Genomic DNA, 18,396 nt, shown 5'->3' on the forward strand with positions numbered 1-18,396 from the left:
GGCACCAAAAAGGGCCTATACAGATGCCACCCTGATATAGGGTGCAGCTGTGGCATGATTTGGGACATTGTTCCTGGCTGAGAAACCTCCGAGACTGGCTCTCTGGCTCTTGTGGGATTTGTGAGCTATGAAGAAACCTTATATTAAATCTTCTTTCTGCTTAAATTCTCCAGAGAGTTGATTTCTGCTACTTGCAATCAAGCTTCTTGATTGATGCCTATTTGAATATGTGCATTTTTGGAAAGATAAACTAAATGTGAATATTGGCTACCTACGGGGAGTAGAACTGAGAGTGGGGGAGGGGGAAGGGACTTTTGCTTTTGTTTTATGCTCTTTTGTACTGGTGAAATTTATTTTTTTTTACCATGTATATTATTTTTATAACGGGACAACTAGTTAGTAAAAATATAAGGAAAGACACTGAATAAATAGAATAAGACAAGGATACAATTACTCAGGATTTTCATGGAAGCAAAAGTCTTCATTAGACCTTCAAAAGGAAGCCGTTCTCACCTCTACTGTGGTGAATGGATCCAAATCTGGAAAGGAGTGACAGTGCATCACCCCTGACACTGGGCCTAAGTGATTTGCTCTATCCTGTAACTCACCTGCTCAAACACTGTCCATGGCTCTCCATTACTCACAGAACAAATCCCACTGTCTTTAACCTGGCACCGGAGTGTTTTGCAATTTGAGTCTTGTGTACTTTTGAGACTTTTCCTTATCTTTACACTTCACCTAGACCTATTCTTCCAGCCCTACTCGCCCAGATCCTAAGGGCATTTTCATTTTTGATCTGCCAATGCCATGACTCTTATTCCTTCCTCACGTCCTCATTAACTTTTGTTCTGTATTATAACTCTACTTATATGAGACTTAATCATTTAACAGTCAGGTACTGAGCACCTGCTGTACGCCTGGCCTTTTGCTAGGCTTTGGGGCCACAGCTCACAATCTATGGGAATCAATTTCCCCCTATCAGAAGTTAATGTTATCACGATGAGCAGATGGCATCAGCAATTTACAGGCAGGGCTGCTCTTGTTAGAATCTTTCTTTCCCTCTGCCTGGATTGCACTCTCCCCAAATGTCAGCCTAGCTCGATTTCTCAATTCCTTCCTGTCTCTGCAAATGTCACATTCTCAGTGACCCCTTCTTTGCCTTATTATAAAACAACACCTCATCCTCTGTCCTATTGACTTTGATTTGTTATGTTCTACTTATTGTTGAAATAGCGCTCATCACTTGAATCTGTTCCTTGCTTGTTTGTGTACTTACAGCCTCTCTTTCCACTGTCAGGTCCAGGAAGGCAGGGAGTTTATTTTGTTCCCTACACCTTTTCCAACACCTAAACAGTACCTGGCACGCAGTAGGTTCTCAATTAATATTTGTTGGGAATAGAAAGAGAATTGGACTAGATACCAGAAGACCTGGGTTCTAGTCACAGCTCTCCTGCAGGAGAATCATGTGGCCTTTAGCAAGGTACAACCTCTTTAAGCCTCAGCTGCCTCCTCTGTAAATTGGAGGTGATCATCGATCTGGCGGCTGACAGGGCTGCTGTGAGGATCATTCAGTACACAGACCCAGACCATACAGAGCTTCAAACTTTATTGTGCATCAGACTCACCTGGAGGGCTTCTTAAAACACAGTTGCGGGAAGAGAGCTCCACACTCAGTTTCTGGTTCAGCAGATCTGGGGTGAGGTCAGAAAATCTGCATTTGTATAATGTCCCCAGTGGTGCTCATTCTAGAACCACTGAAGAGAAGGGTACAGGCGCGCTTGTAGCCCTAACGGCCCTGCCCAGCCAAGGGCTGGCACCAAGGGCCCCGCGGGACATTCTGTGGGCACAGAGCGGGCCCATCCGCTCTGTAATTCATCAACAGCTGTTTAGGAAGCGCCGCCGGCAGGCCCGCGCGGCCCTGGGCTCGGACCAGGCCTGGCGGCCCCGCGCTCGCAGCGCCGGGGAGGCCGGGCACCCGCTCCGACCCCCGCACGGGGCAGGCGGTGTCCAGGGCCGCGGAGGCCGGGCACCCGCTCCGACCCCCGCACGGGGCAGGCCGTGTCCAGGGCCGCGGGAGGCGCGGAGCGGGAGCGGGGAAGGCGAGGGCGCACCCCGAGCCCAGCCCGGAGCGGCTCGGAGCCTCCCGGAGCGCGGTCAGCCGGCCGCCGCGGCCACGCGACCTCGCCCCGGGCGCGCGCCCGCACACAGTAGGCGCGCAGGCGGGCGAAAGGGGGCGCCCGCGCGCGGCATCCGGGGGCGGAGCCGGGCCGCCGCTGGCCGACGGGCGCGGGCCGGGGCCGCGATGGGCGAAGGCGGGCTGCCCCCGGCCTTCCAGCTGCTGCTGCGCGCCTGCGACCAAGGCGACACGGAGACGGCGCGGCGGCTTCTGGAGCCGGGGGCGGCGGAACCGGCGGAGCGCGGAGCGGAGCCCGAGGCGGGCGCGGAGCCGGCGGGCGCCGAGGCGGCCGGGCCCGGGGCGGCGGCGGCCGGGGCGCCGGTGCCCGTGGACTGCTCGGACGAGGCGGGCAACACGGCGCTGCAGTTCGCCGCGGCCGGGGGCCACGAGCCGCTGGTGCGCTTCCTGCTGCGCCGCGGCGCCTCGGTCAACAGCCGCAACCACCACGGCTGGAGCGCGCTCATGCAGGCGGCCAGGTGAGGGCCGGGGCCGGGGCCGGGGGCCGGGGGCCGGGGTGGCGCCCGCGGGCCGGGCGGCCGGCCGGACCTGCCCCTGCACCCCAGACGCCCGGGAGGGAAGGAGTCAAGGACCCGCTCCAGAGTCGGGATGGTAAACTTTAAGCAGCGTTGGGCTGCGACGGGAAGGGGAAGCGCTTTTTAGTAACATGAAATCAGTCTTAGAAGCACTGGCCTTTCAAAACGGAATCTGGACGCTGCGAGTGGACTCTCGGAGATTCAGGCTTAGAGATATTCATTCATTCCTTCTTGCAGCAAGGGTTTCCTAAGAACCCACCTGCCCGCCCCAGCTTGATGACGGGGACACGGCGGGACCCAGGTAAAGCCCACACTGGGAGCGGCTCACAAGGCAGCGGGCTTGACGGAAAGTTCAGGGAGTCGGGAGCAGCAGACCCAGTCTGGGGAGGTGGGGGGAGGTCTCTGGTAAGGGTGATGTATGTATTCAAGCGAAGCCCCGACGGTGTCTAAGAATTAACCAGGACAGCAGTGAGAGGTGAGAACCGGGTGGTAGGAGACCCAGGCAAACGTTTGGAAGCAAAAGGGAACGTGAAGCATCGGTAGCATCGTTGGAAAGATGTGATGGCTGGGAGGGGGCTGGGAGGAGTGGGAGATGAGCTCTGCTGGAGAGAAGAGGGCAGATGCCAGGTGGCAGGGCTGAGAAACGTTGGCTATCCTAAGGGCACTGGGGAGTAATGGAAGGTTCGAGCGGGTGAGTGACCGAATCAGACTGTTTTGGAAAACCACTTTCAAAGCAGTGTGAGGACAGATTGGAGAGGTGGGCTAGAATTAGAAAGGCTGGTTAGGAGGCAATTGCAGAGGCCTAGGAAGAGGTGATGGTGTCCTAGACAGAGCAGAGAGAACGGTGGGAGAGCAAAGAGATGAGTTTGAGATGTACTCAGGAAGCAGAATAAACAGGACTTGAAACCCTCCTATAAACAGACTCTGGTGTACAGGGAAGTCTCTTACCCCTGTCAGCCATCTATTTAGATCCCACTCACCCCTCAGTTTCTTGCAGAAGTTCCCCAAGGAGGGAATGCAGGTCATTTGTCATTTTGGTGGATATTGCCAAATTGCTTCCCATACAGGTGTATTAGTTTCTTATGGCTGCTGTAACAACTTTCCATAAAGTCAGCAGCTTCTGTCCTCACATCTTCTGACTCCGACTTTTCCGCCCCCCTCTTCCACATTTAAAGGACCCTTGTGATTCCATTGGGCCCACATAGATAATTTAGGATACTCCCCCATATCAAGAACAGCTGATTAGCAACCTTAATGATTAATAATTCTATCTGCAACCTTAATTTCTCCTTTGCCATGAAACCTAACATAGGTTTTGGAGATTAGGGTGTGAACATCTTTGGGAGCCTACTGTTCTGCTGCCCGGAGCAGTCACACCAGTTTACCCTCTCAGCATCCGTGTATATGACAGCTTGTTTTTCTGCAGCCTCGCCAACTTATGTTAGCAAACTTTTGGGTTTTTGTGTCTGATGGGTGAAAAATCTTAGTGTAGCTGTGATTTGCATTTGTTAAATTGTGAGTGAAGTAAAGCATCTTTCCATATGTATGAGCCATTTGTTTTTCTAAAAGGCATTGAAAACAACATTCTTAGTCATAATGCTGGTAATATTTTATTTCTTAAAGTTCTTTTGCAAGTGTTACACAGTTCTAATTAGTGTGTGTTGCTGGAAAAATTTTATTCTGCATTATTTTCAAATATATTGTTTTAAACTGCTGTGTCATAGTCTATCCATGGGACAGTACTGTGGTTTGCTTAACCATTCCCCAGCCCTTGGGCATTTATTTCAGTCAGTCTATAAACACACTTTGGGAACACATCCCAGTTAGGGAATGCATGCCTGTTCCCATGGGCAGTGCACTGTTTTATGTTCTTACCTGCATATTGGGACCCTTTGTCTTAAGACACCTGATTTCTTGCCCAGAGCAGTCTGGGGTGAGCTGAAAGCCTTTGGGGCTATCCACCTTTCTCCTGAGATTCCCTGTTTTAGGCTTTCTTCCAGGCTTTAAAGTACCAGGTAAATCCAGGGTGTGGTACCTGTCTGTGCCGTGGCCAAGTCTGCTCATCTGTCTCTGCCATAACCTCTCTTGAATCCACACCCTCTCTCCTTCCCCTCTGCCTTACTCTGGGCCACACTTTGTAGGGGCCTTCCACTGCTCTCCCTTCCTTCAGGTGTGCCCTTTCTAATCCACCCTCTACAGAGCTTCCAGATCTTTCTGAAATGAATGTTTGGTGTGCCTCTCCTGTAATAGCTCCCCTGGTAAGAGCCTTCAACAGGGCATTTGAGACTCTCACCTTTAGACCCCTCCCCAATTCTCGCTTCTCCTGTCCCCCTGGCTTCCTAAACTAAGCTCAGTTTAGGATCTAAACAAAACTAAACCGAAACTCAGGCCATGATGATTTCATCTAGACTTTCTTTGTGTCTCCCTGTGGTATCTTTTTTTAGGGAGAGGGATGTTAACATTTATCGAGCATTTACTATGTGCCAAGCATATTATGGCCACTTTACAGATGAGAATCTGAGATTACCAAATTTGCTCATGAGCATACAGCTAGTCAGCATATTTGGGAAATCTAACTACAGAGCTCTCACCATAACCACATACAGGAAGCCTCTTCTACCCTAAATGAAGCCCCCCCCCCCCCCCAGCTTAGCTGCTTCTGGGAAGCCTGCTGTGACATATCCCCTGGTATCTGGTCTCTCAGCACCATGAGGGCCCCTTCAGTAGTGCCCGCCTCCCCATGTTATATAGCTGGCCCTCTTCCTCAGTGGCACCTAAACCTGCCATACATCAGAATCACCGAGATGCTTTCCCAAATCAGATTCCTGAGTTCTCTCTTTGGGGATTGTGATTCAGAAGACCTGGTGGGGAGGGAGGGAAGGTCAGGGACTCTGTGTGAGAAGAGGCTCCCCAGCGATTCTGTCACACAACAGGTTTGGGAGCCATCAATGTGTACCTCATCTCTGACCTCCCATCCAGTACAGAGGGGGCCCTTAGTGAGCCCCTGGATGCAGTGCTGAGCGAAATTTGTGATTGCAGTACCTGGCACGCTTCAGGGTGTCTCAAAGACCTCTTTTCGCCAGTTTTCACTATTAACCAACTTCTTCAGGATGGTCAAAGTCATCTGATTAATTTCATCAAATTTCTATTAATCTTGATGGAGCAGGAGACTTGGAAGAATTAACCTAAATTTTGTTAACTGATAATTTAACATTTTTAGAGAACTTTCCTTCTTCTCTACAATGTGGCACTGTTTGCTGGAATTTGTGGTCCAAGTATCCTGATTCTGTCCCTTGCAAATTAAGAGGCTCTAGGTTAGTTACATTCTTCTTTATTCCTTCATATATCTTACTGGTGCTGCTTCGGGAGCATTAGCTATGACAGACTCTCTTATTTACTCCTACCAGACTATGATAGACTATGACAATCCTATGAGAGGATTAGCATTGACCTAGACAGGGCCTGGGTACTTTAAAAGATACTGTCCTTCAGTTGGTGATACGGACCGTCTGGACTCAGGTATCACCTCTGTTCATGTTGGGTTGTGCCCTAGCTTTGTGCTGCCTACTTTGTATGCTGAGGAATAATATGTGTGGGAAACTTTCTGAAGATTATATGGTCTGTCTGTCCCTCAGATCAGGATGGGCAAATGCATGGCCATATGCCAACATGTTCCAGTCTGTGCTCATCCTCCTTGGATCTAGATACACCTTAGAGTACTTCAAGACAGTGCTCCCGGCAGCCACCACTTTTGGTGGAAGAGAGCATCTGTTTATCAGATTTTTATGTTCCAAAGCTCATCATTGGATCAGGCCAGGCTATCAGAGGCCCTGTGCCTCGACTGCAGTTTGGTCTCTTGTGGATGCTTTGATATCAGAAATGGTTTAAGAATGGTTTTTCCCCCCATTCTTAAAATGATAACCTTTACTGAGAACTTACATTGTGTCAAGAACTGTGCTAAGTACTTTAAATGAATTAACTAATTCAACTCACACAAAACCTGTTACCCCCATTTCACAGATGAGGAATTGAGGCTCAGAGAAGTTAAGTAACTTGCTCAAGACCACACAGCTAGTAAGTGGTGGAGTCAGACTCACACCCTGGCAGTTGCTCCCAGCCTCTGCTCTCAGCCATAAAACCTATAATTGACTTTTCTTTTTGGTGTTGGCCACAGAAAGCTACTCACCAAATTTACCTGATGCTAAAGGGATAGGTTGGCTTCTTTCCTTTCCTTTCCTTTTCCTGCCCTTCATTTCTCCTCCTGCCAATGTGGCAGAGCTGGACTCTCTACCCAGTGCTTTGAGTGATGGGAGTATGTGGCAGGTCTTTAAGCACAGGTGTTAACTGCAGAAAATAATTGGTAATCGTAGCAGCTGTTCAGAAAGCTCCAGCTTCCCTATCTTCAGTAATTATCTAGTAGAAATTTAGCATCCACAAAATTATCTCAGCCTTTGTTGACTCCTTTTATGTTTTCAGCTTGATTGAATGACCTCTTGGGCTACCCCATGAGTTCAGAAAGCATTCCAAATGTCAGCATTTCTGCTGAAATTCAGCCCTCTTCCTCTGTGAAAATTTGTTACACCAGAAAAACAGGGTTTGGGACTTCAGGTCTAAGTTCAAGTTTTGACTCTGTCACTTTCAAATTTCTGGATTATTGCTTTCCATTCTAATCTTGATTTCTTCATCTGTGAAATGGGTGGTTTATCTTGGGGTTTATTAAGATCAGATGAGATAAAAATTTGACAGTACCTTGTAATCTGCTGTTAGGAATTATACTAGATTTTATCTCATGCTTGATAACTAAATAGTGTAATCTTTTAAATTCTCTACTGCAATGGAGGATATACCAGTTCTTCAGTCATTTCCATTGCTCGTCTCTGGACCATCCTCTGTGTGATTTTGCCAATCAATCAGTCATTCACTCATTTATTTGACAAAATTTACTGAGCTTCACTGTGGGTCAGCCACCCAGCCCTGTCTTTGAAGAGTCTAATAATTGGTGAGTTTAGATGAGCATGGCTGGAGGGTACCATGTGGGAGTTGGGAGGAGACGAGGTTGACAGTTGGCAGGCCTTTGGGTAGTGGGAAGTAGCCATCAGATTTAGGGTTTGGGAATATCATTTTCGGTTTGGGGACTATCATGGAGGATGGGCAGGAAGGAAGCAGGGAGACAGGTTGGGGTTGCATCTTTCTGCCTTTGAGTTTATTTCAGCCTGACTTGCCCTCTCCCTGCTCTTGCAGAAGAGGACAGGCCCAGTCCCCCTGTAGCTGCAGGAGCCAGTTCACCAAGCTCTTCCCTCCGTGGGCAGCACTCTGTAGGCTGAGGTGACCTGGTGCTGTTATGGTTCATGTCCCAGAAGGTATTTGTAAGTTCAAACCAGAGTTCAGCCTTGGCCCTGCCTCCACGGGGAGGGGGGAGGCCCTGGGTTTAGCTGAGCTACAAAACCCGCTTCCGGAAAGGAGTGCGCAACAGGAGATTCAAAAAGCTGCCTTGTAGATGCAGGCGTTATGCAGGCATTATGGTTTTGTAAAACCTGGCGAAGCCAGCCCCTGTCTCCTTGTCATTCTTTCCTTGTTAGTCCAGGCTTCTTCCAGCTTTGACACACACAGCTCTGAGCCCAGAAAGAGTATGCCGGCCAAAAGTGCTGTAAAACAGAACTTTTCTGCCCTCTGGCGGTAAAGGAAGGGAGAGATTAGAGAGTCGGTGGGTGCTTGTTTGTCTCCCCAATGTCCCAGCAGGGCCTTAGCTCAAGCTTTGCTGAGGGAGTCTGGCCCAAAGCCCAGATTTAAGCCTAGAGCAGTGGACATTCTTGCCAGCAGGTGGCAGCAGGCCTCTGGCGAGACATTAGAGCCTATTTCTGCTGACCACGGCCTTGCCACACCTCTTGGCATGGGCTTTGGTGTGCTCCTCTAGAAGGACCTTCCCTCTGTGTGCATTTTGAGAGGAGGAAGGGTAGACATGAGTCAGACATGGGCCCTGCCCATGGGGAGATCAGCATTGGCAGAGAGACATTACCAGGCTGCAAAACAGAATAAAATGACCTTTCCAAGATGTAGGAGGCAGCATGGTGTAGGGGAAAGAGGGAGGGCAGCAGGATTCAGATAGACCTGGGTTCTGACCCTGATGCAGCTTCTTACCAGCTGGGTAACCTTGCCATGTTGCATCATGTAAAACGATTACAGTGATAATAGCTAACATTTATGTGCTGCTTCCTTTGACCAAGCACTGTTCTAGGTGCTTTAATAATTATACATTTAGGTATGTTAACTCAATCCTTAACATTCCCTTGCAGTTGATAGAATTACATCTCATTTTACAGATGAGGAAATGAAAGCACAAAGAAGTTAAAGTTCTTTCTCAAGGTCATGCAGCTAGTGGATGGCAGAACTGGATTCAAACCTAGCGGGGTAGTTGCCCACCTTTGTGGCAGAGCATATACAGGGCTAGCACCTGAAGTGCCTGGCACCAGAAGAAGTCCTTTTATTATAAGCAGCTCTTAGGATTTAACGACAAACGAGCATTAAGTAAGTGTTTCCTTATCAGTGCTCCATGTTTAGTGTCACTGATTCTCCATCTTCCTGGCAGATTTGGGCACGTGAGCGTGGCACACCTGCTTTTGGATCATGGGGCTGATGTCAATGCCCAGAACCGGCTGGGGGCCAGTGTGCTCACTGTGGCCTCTCGGGGTGGCCACCTGGGTGTGGTGAAGCTGCTCCTGGAAGCTGGTGCCTTCGTGGACCATCACAACCCCTCAGGCGAGCAGCTGGGGGCAGGGGACAGCAGGAATGAGCTGCTGGACATCACAGCCCTGATGGCTGCTATCCAGCACGGACATGAGGCTGTGGTGCGTCTGCTGCTGGAGTGCGGTGCGGACCCCAACTGTGCGGCACGGACGGTGGGCTGGAGTCCGCTGATGCTGGCAGCACTCATTGGAAGGCTTGGGGTAGCCCAGCAGCTGGTGGAGAAGGGGGCCAACCCCGACCACCTCAGCGTGCTGGAGAAGACTGCCTTCGAGGTTGCGCTGGACCGTAAGCACAGGGACCTTGCAGATTACCTGGACCCGCTGACCACCGTCAGGCCCAAGACAGGTCAGGCTGCTTCTCCTCACCCCTGCCTCCCACCTTGGCTTTACAGAGGTCCCCAAATTGTGTTTAAATGGCTCAAACTGAGGATTGCCCAACTGACAGGTATGCAGAAATCAGAGTCCAGCCTGCAGAGTAGTGGGACTTAAGATGTACTGTGTGTAAAATTCAGTTGGGAGTGCCTGTTACATGCAAGGTTCCTGGCCCACCCTCCAGAGAAAGATTTGGTGACTCTGGGAAGAGCCTGGAAACCTGCATAGCAAGGCCCCCTCCTCCCTAACAGGTGATTCTGATGCAGGTGATTCTGGGATCCTTTTAGAACAGGGTCAGCAAACTTTTCTGTAAAGAACCAGATGTCCTAACCACTCAGTTCTGCTAACATGAAAGGTTCCATACATGATATGTAAATAAGGGATGTGGCTATGTTCCAATAAAACTATAATTACAGAAACAGGCAGCAGGTTTGACCCTGCTCTAGAACAATGTGCTTGACCTCATCTGTGATCAGTCTCCAAAGACTAATTCATATAAAATTCAGCCCACTTTTGAGGTTTTCAACACCTAGTAATGTGTCCTGTTTCTTTTTTTCTTTTTTTTTGCCATCTTTCTGGCATTTAAAGAGCTGTCTGAACAATCCTTAGCAAATCTGCCACAGGACACATTACATTTCAAAACTTCTGGTTCATCGTGTGCATTAGGACTGTGAAATGCCATGTCATACACAGCCTCAGTACCCTCTTTCAGTGATGGGTCTGACTTCAGTGAGAGGCAGCCAAGGCTGTAATAGCGGGCTGCAGTGTATAAGCGTCTAGGACTGAAAGATGAAAATCTGAAGAGAAGGTCAACTGAGGGACCTTGGACAGGTTGCCTGAATTCACCAAGCTTCTGTTTTGTCATCCATAAATGGGGGACAGGAGTAGCACAGCCTCACAAGACTGCTATGAGGATTGAGTGAGGTCACCTTGGGCCACAGGGAGTGCTTGAGAGGTATTAGCAGCTGCCATTCCCCCTGTTACTGTTACTTGTGTCATATTTGACAGGCTGGGGTCATGACTGTGAGCACAGACTTCTCTGTCTAGCACACCCGGGTTTGAGGCTAGTTCTTCGCTTTGTGGGTGGGTGGCCTTGGGCATGTTCATTGTCCCTTGAGGACTTCAGTGTCCTCTTTCCTAAAACAGTCATCATAAGTGCACTTACCTTATAAGGTTCTGTGAGCAATAGTAAGATAGTGCCTGTAAAAGGTGTATCCAGCGCCTGGCACATAGCTAGCACTCAGTAAATGGAAGCTATTATAATAGGTTTTAATTGACCATTTGTCCATTTAGTTATTCTACAAATATTTATTGAATGCCTGCAATGTACCAGGCACTGCTCTCAGTACATGAGACATGTCAGTGAGCAAATCAGATCCAGTCCCTGCTCTTGGGAACTTTGGCAATGAACAGGAAATAGCCTATTAAATAAAATAAGAAGGTGTAAGTGTCGTGGAGGGCAAAGTAAAGGGTTTGGAGTGGCAGAGTGGGGGCGATGCAGGGTGGAGGTTAGATGGCCTCCTTGAGGAGGGGAGATTTAAGCTGACTCTCAGGAGCTGGGGAACTGTGCCATGCGGGCTCTCAGGAGTCTTCAGTAGGACAGCAGTAAGGACCAAGGCTGTGTTATTAATAATGGCAGGTTATTAAAGAAATAATAATAACCACTAGCTCCTTTTGTGAGATGCAATGAAATTCACCCTACTTGGGACTTAGGAACTCTTAGGTCTCTCCTTCGAATTAGCTATCGCAGGCTACCTTGGAAGTTATAACTGTCATTGTGACACCCTCTCCACCCCACTGTGGTTGTTTCTTGGGCTGGGGGCAGGGTCCCCAGCGCTGCTCTGATATTGATGCAAAAACTGCACCCCAGAGTAAGGAAGGGACCAGCCCAGGGTTACTTGACATCAGGGCCACCGCTGCCACAGACTCCTGGGGTCAGGCTAGACTGTCAGTGATTCATTTGTACCAGATGGTTGCTTAGCAACCAACACTAAGGCCAGGTGACACACTCTTTTCTGTCAAAGGGTCTTGGCATGAGCGGGTGCCAGCCCACAGCAAATTAGACTCTGAAACACTTAAAGGAATGTGACATATTTATTAAAACTAACATGTAGATTCATTTCATAATAGTATTTTACAGGCAAAATCAGATACTTGGTTCCATGTCTGTACTTCCTTTAACAACCCTGGAGTTAAGTAGTTACCCTTGCTGGGGTGGGGGTGGTCCCTAGTAAAGGTAACAAAAATTGCTCTTTGAATAGGACCTAACCATTTCTGAAGCATTTCCCACCTGTTTTATTGATTCCCGCAATCACCGTGTGGCCCCCACATTAACACGTTATCCCTATTTTAGTGATGAGGAGATAGTTTACTCTAGAAACATGCACTCATTCTGATACACTGACTGGACTCTGTGCCCCCTGGGTCATGCTCTAGCTTCCTTCCAGCTGCTCTGGGGGCTGATCTTCACCAGAGATTCAACCCAGAGCCTCAGGTTTCCTCCTGCCGTTGCTCCATACCTGGTGCTAGTCAAAGGCGGCAGGAAGCCCTGCCTTTTACCACCAGTGAGGGGACCAGTCATGACGATGTCTGCTTTCTGACAGGAGCACGGTCCCCACTAGTCAGGCTTGGAGAAGGTGACAGATGAGCATATGAGGGAGGGGCTGGCATTGGGTGGGTACAGCAAGGCCCAGCTTTGAGGGTAGGTAGGGGTCCTGCACCAGTCAAGGTGTGAGCTGTGTCTGCAGGTCTGGGGCAGGGGCGACTCTCAGAATCATATCCAGATTGCTTCTTATTTGGGAAGGAAACAAAAATTAACATTGGCTCTTCTGGAGGCCATGTCCATAACCCTTCCCTGGGCTTAGCTGTTTAGCATCTCAGGGTCTTCGGCTCTGGGTTACAGCAAGGCCCAGCTTTGAGGGTAGGTAGGGGTCCTGCACCAGTCAAGGTGTGAGCTGTGTCTGCAGGTCTGGGGCAGGGGCGACTCTCAGAATCATATCCAGATTGCTTCTTATTTGGGAAGGAAACAAAAATTAACATTGGCTCTTCTGGAGGCCATGTCCATAACCCTTCCCTGGGCTTAGCTGTTTAGCATCTCAGGGTCTTCGGCTCTGGAATTATCTCATGATTGTCCATTTTGTTTTTAGGAAAAAAGAATCATTGTTTCTTTTTAAAATTTTCATAGGAATTCAGATTTTTCCAAGACTATGTTTTTCTATTATATGTAAGACAGGATATCCCAAAGTTTGGAACGAAAACTTTATGAGTGTGAGATCAGGAAATAGTCCACTGCTCATTCATGTCATTTTGGCCAGACAACCTCCCAACATCTGTCTCTGAAGCATTTTTGGACACTCTTGGATAATAACCCTTCCAGAGGGCTGCTGGATTCATCCGTTACTTAGGTCTCCAATTAGATCGCTTTTGAAAAGTAGATAATTTTAAAAGCTAGGCTGTGTTGTTACACCCTTGTGACTTTCCTGTTATATTAAACCTTTCAGTACTTAACTTTTAAAATCTTTGTTTACCTAGATGAGGAGAAAAGGCGGCCTGATATTTTCCATGCATTGAAAATGGGTAAGTGCTTTAAAAAATCTTTTTGGATATTTAAGTATTCAGTGCCACATTCTCCCAACCTAATATTTGTAGTCCTCGTCAAGGCCACCCAGAGTCTTTGAGAAAGAAACAGGCATTTCGTTGTTCCTTGACTCTGTAGTTTCTCCCAGGAAGGTTCAGACCCTGGAGGCTGATAGTTATTATGTCACTTTCAGATTCCAGCCTGCCCTCCCAGGCTCCTCCTCCACCTCGCCAGACAAACCCTGCGGTTCGGTCCTGGCTTTCCCCTACCTCTGAAATGCCTGGCTGCCCACCTACCCACTTCAGTCTCTTTGTGATGAAAGACTATTTAGCCTGAAATTTCCTCTTCTGATATAGACCCCCACCTCTTGGAAGAACCTCCCTGATTCTCAATCCCTAGCCATACGTGACTTCTCCTGCATGGGCATTGCCCTTTCTCTGTTTCCTTCATCTGTCCTCTTAAGACACCAACACTTCTGTCTTTTAGTAATGCTATTTGTATGGTTGTCTCTGTCCTTTGTAGGCTGAGGGATTCGAGAGTGGGGGGCTACCTCCAACTCATTTTTGAAGCCCCTACAGTGCCCAGCAGCCCAGTGCAGAGGCAGGCTCAGCAAGTGTTTGTTAAATGAACCCACTGGATACATAAGCCTGCGGTGCCAAACTCATGGATCGTTGCTTCTGTTTATAGGAAACTTCCAGCTGGTCAAAGAGATTGCTGACGAAGACCCCAACCACGTGAATCTGGTCAATGGGGACGGGGCAACCCCCCTGATGCTGGCAGCCGTCATGGGACAGCTGCCTCTGGTGCAGCTGCTGGTGGAGAGGCATGCTGAAGTTGACAAGCAGGACAGCGTGCATGGCTGGACAGCCCTCATGCAGGCCACCTACCATGGGTCAGTGCCAGCCCCACTTGCTCAGTGGCAAGGCTGCTAGGATGCTCAGTCTGGGATAGGGTTCCTGATGGGGGTTTCTGGTCCTGAGACCTACAGATAAACCCTAGGGCTGTGAAGAGGTTGAGGCATGCAAAAAAGATTAAAGAAGTGCAGGCTCATTCTTTCTTGCATTTCTGCCCTTCTGTGTCCAGATTTCCTGTGACCTCATCACTGAACTTCACCAGTGGCCATGCAAAACCATGCAGCAGAAATATTTTATGCAGAAAGAGAAGTTTCCGTAGGTTGATTTGAGTAGAGTGGTTGGTTCGTTTAGGGTTTTCATGTTGATATATAGCAGCCTCCTTAAGTTGCCCCTATTGGAAATGAACACTGGCCATTTACACCACTGATTTCTCAGAGGCATCCAATAGTGACACTTGTTCTAACCTCCTTTTGGACAAAGGGCAGCATTGGCTGGTGCTCCGGAATCCCTTCTCACCTGTCATCCTGTTGCACCCTCCTCCTGCCCCCCCAACTTCCTCCTGGGGGAAGCTGACTGAAAGGCAGGGATCTGCACACAGTCTTACAGCTGCAAGTGGTTGATTCCATATTAGGGGCTCCTTCTGTGCCCCATTTCAGGTGATCATAGCATTTTCCTGAGTCATCTCCAAGTTGTTTGTTTTCTTATTTGACAAGCCTCAGACTTCCACCTCAAACACCTTGGCCTGTGGGAGGCTTCGCAGTGCAGGGGTCCTGATCTGGGTGGGGGGAGCGGGCCTACGTGTAGTCTTGGCGGCCAAATGGTTTTGGGGCAGAGCCCTTGGTGTTCATTTTGTCAATGGAAGGAGCACTGAGGCTTTGATTTCCATCACATTCGTGTCTGACCTGCCCAAGGGGTAGGATACGAGGCATGCGAGACTGAGTGCAGCTCTCCACACCCTTCTTACACACTCAGAGATGGGCACGGAGTTAACAGCACGTCTTGTTGCTCAGGAGCAAAGCCATGCTTTCGCTCTCAGTGGGTCTAACTCTGGCTCTTTCTTTCCTCTCTAGGAATAAGGAAATTGTCAAATATCTGCTAAACCAAGGGGCTGATGTCACTCTTCGAGCAAAAAATGGGTACACGGCCTTTGACCTAGTGATGCTGCTGAGTGATCCTGGTGGGTTGTTTCAGGAAAAGGGTTGTGAACCTGCTCACCTTTCTCAGGCTGGGAATCTAGATAATCACTTGTGTTTTAAGCACTTTATTATTCAAGGGGGAAGCCATTCTCAAGCCCCAAGAGCTCACCACATAGCCTTAGGCAAGTTGCTCCTTCCCAGCAAGGGCTGGGCTCGCACCAAGCAGTCCCTGAAGCCTCTCCCAGCACCAGCCTCTGGGAGTCTTGAGGAGGTTAGGCCAGCAAACCTCTGCCTTCCTGAGGGAAGAGAGCTTCTGTTTTTTTCTTTCTGGTTAAGTGGGTTCAGTGCTGCTGGCCTTTTTGCCACCTTGATCCTGGAATAGCACAGACTCTGGAGCTGCAGGGTTGAGTTCTAAGGCTGACGGGGGTCATCTTGGGCGCAGTCCCCATAGCCCAACAGACATCTTTGCAGGTAAAACGCTGCCTTTTGTGCCCATAGACACGGAACTTGTTCGACTGCTGGCATCTGTCTGCATGCAGGTGAATAAAGACAAAGGCCGGCCCAGCCACCCGCCACCCCCACCCTACTCAAAGGTTCGACAGCCCTGGAGCGTCCCAGTGCTGCCTGATGACAAAGGCGGGCTTAAGGTTTGCCTTTTCCTGTCTTAAAGGGCTTCAGAGAGCCAGGTAGATGGAGTGGGGGATGCCTTCCACTTCCTGTTAACCCAGGGCTGGTTTAGGCTGGAGTGGGGGGCATGAGCTGGCAGGTGTGGGAAGTGAGATGGGGATTACAGTAGGGAATGGTGGGGACTGGGGAAAACTGGGGTGATCACAACCACTTACTGGCATAAGTGGCTGCTTTACAAGAATGTGGGTCCATGTTGCCAGATCTCCACCTCCCTTTTTTCCCCCCAGAATAAACTAGAAATCCAGATTTTGATGTGGAAACTCAATTTATAAATGTAGGGAATTTTAAAAATTTCTGCATGATGTAGTACTGAGCTAGCCAAAGTGAACACCTCTGCTCCCACCCAGGCCATCTGTGTACAGCCTCTGGTTTAGTGTGCAGAACATTTGCTGGTTGTGCCATTCTGGGATCTCCCTGCAGTCCGCAGGCCACCATTGGCTTCTTCCTAGAAACACCAAAACCACGCTCCAGTTGCTTATTTCTGACTGAAAGCCTGGTATTTTTCTTTGAATTTCTCATCCTTCCCATCTGCTCTACTTATTTGAAATCAAACTTATCCCCCCTACCCCCACCCCACCCCTACCATTCTGTTTGAGGTTCTCATGCCTCCTCAGACCTGCAGACTTGGCACTCCTTTTGTGTGGTGGTTCACTCAAGGCCCCAGATTCTTCCTCACAGGGCTGCTTGCATAGATCCCTTTGTCCCTGCCCTCGCTGTCATCTCTGTAGGTCACGCACTCTCAGCCTTCCTTTAGGCTGTGCTGGTAACCTCTGAGCTGTCATAGGGGTGTAAGCATAGCCTGAGAGATAGCAAGTGTCCTCTTTCTAGGTGGGGATCCATCATCTACAGTGGCAGATGGCCAGGCCTTAGTATGGACCCCCTGACACCTCTCACATTGTCACTGGGATGGGGGAAGAGGTTATGCCACGATAGATGCTAAGCTGTTTGGTGTTGCCTCTGTGTCCATCTCTCTGTTCTTGACTCGCTATAAGACTTTGAGCAAGGAGCACCCCTATCTTGGTCTCAGTCTGTACAATGAGGAGATTGACTAGATAAAGGGTGGCAATTAGGGTTCACTGCCACCTCCAGCCTGGCTCCTAAGGGCAGGGCCAGGAAGGATTTAGAGAACTAGGGTTTAGTGTGAAAGGATGCTGTCTGTAGTTGATTGGTAATGCCTGCCATGGGCCCAGGAGAGGGGAGGGGAAGCAAGTGTGAAGTAGTTACTATCCCTGGGCTGGGTGTTCTTGGTGCATGACCTCTGCTCTGCATTTGCTTGGCAGTCCTGGTGGAACCGAATGTCCAATCGGTTTCGGAAGCTCAAACTGATGCAGACTCTGCCCCGTGGGCTGTCCAGCAACCAGCCGTTGCCTTTCTGTGATGAGCCAGAGCCAGCACTGGACTCCACAATGCGGCCATCCCCCCAGGACAAGACAGGACGCTCTGGGCTCCCTGATGTGGCCCCCACAATGAAAGACAATGGTAAGAAAAAGCTACAAGTGTGGTAGAATTTCCAGAATGGTCAGACCCAAATCCTCTGCCCTATGTCCTACCTCCTAGGCTGATGTCAAAGGTAAGATGGTGTTGGAATGTGACAGTGGAGCAGAATGACTGGTCTGGCAAAGAAGAGACTTAGGCAGGGACACAAGTGCTGTCAGCATGGTAGAATGGGAAGCTAGTGGCAAGAGCTCTGGTTTCCTGTTCTACATACCCTGCTGAGGGACCTGAGGGCATTGAGGTGATTTTCCCACTTATCAAATGTGATGGTTCTCTGGCACTGGAAGTGTTTTGAAATAGAACAAGTTACTTGTGGGGAGGATAGGTAATGAGCTCCCCTACACTGGAGGTATTCAATAGATTGGATGACTTTGCTAGGGTGCTGAAGGAGATTCCTGCACTGATGGGGAAATTATTTAGATCAGGTCCCTTCTAACAGACTTCCCATACCCAGACTAGCTCCGTTGGCACCACTGTTTGAGACAGACTATTGAACTGGGTGTGCCACTGTCTGACCCAGCACAGTAGTGATTTATGGAAAAGCTGAAAACACACTCTGAGATACATTTTTAATGCTTTCCTTCTATTCAAATATTGAATACCAATTATTATTAAATATTTAATCTCCCAGGAGAGTTGGTTTACCAGGATGAAGGCCAACCTGGTCACTCATTCTCATGCGCAAACTTGATGAAGGGGGGTCATTTCAGGAAACTTGCATTTGTCTCTCAGGTCCCGGGAGCACGAGAGGAGAAAAGGAAGATGTGTTATTGACAACCATGGTGAGTATGGGGCTTTTCTAAAAGCATTTCGGGTCTCTACCA

At 49.2% G+C, this 18,396-nt stretch overlaps 1 protein-coding gene across 3 annotated transcripts in view; it reads left to right on the plus strand.

The window, feature by feature from the left end:
* Positions 1-2,302: 2,302 nt before the first annotated feature.
* The window catches only part of ANKS6 (ankyrin repeat and sterile alpha motif domain containing 6), a gene marked incomplete at its 5' end in the record, with an annotated part of 43,129 nt that continues 27,035 nt past the window's right edge, over positions 2,303-18,396 (plus strand). For all 3 annotated transcript variants that reach the window (XM_081151359.1, XM_081151358.1, XM_081151360.1), the window contains 8 exons: positions 2,303-2,652; positions 9,296-9,798; positions 13,356-13,400; positions 14,089-14,293; positions 15,326-15,432; positions 15,890-16,038; positions 17,359-17,557; positions 18,305-18,354. In XM_081151359.1, coding sequence (XP_081007485.1) covers positions 2,303-2,652; positions 9,296-9,798; positions 13,356-13,400; positions 14,089-14,293; positions 15,326-15,432; positions 15,890-16,038; positions 17,359-17,557; positions 18,305-18,354 — 1,608 coding nt within the window. The remainder of the gene's footprint in view (positions 2,653-9,295; positions 9,799-13,355; positions 13,401-14,088; positions 14,294-15,325; positions 15,433-15,889; positions 16,039-17,358; positions 17,558-18,304; positions 18,355-18,396) is intronic.

Source organism: Miniopterus schreibersii, assembly GCF_964146895.1.
Source record: "Miniopterus schreibersii genome assembly, chromosome: 11".
Taxonomy (NCBI): Eukaryota; Metazoa; Chordata; class Mammalia; order Chiroptera; family Miniopteridae; genus Miniopterus; species Miniopterus schreibersii.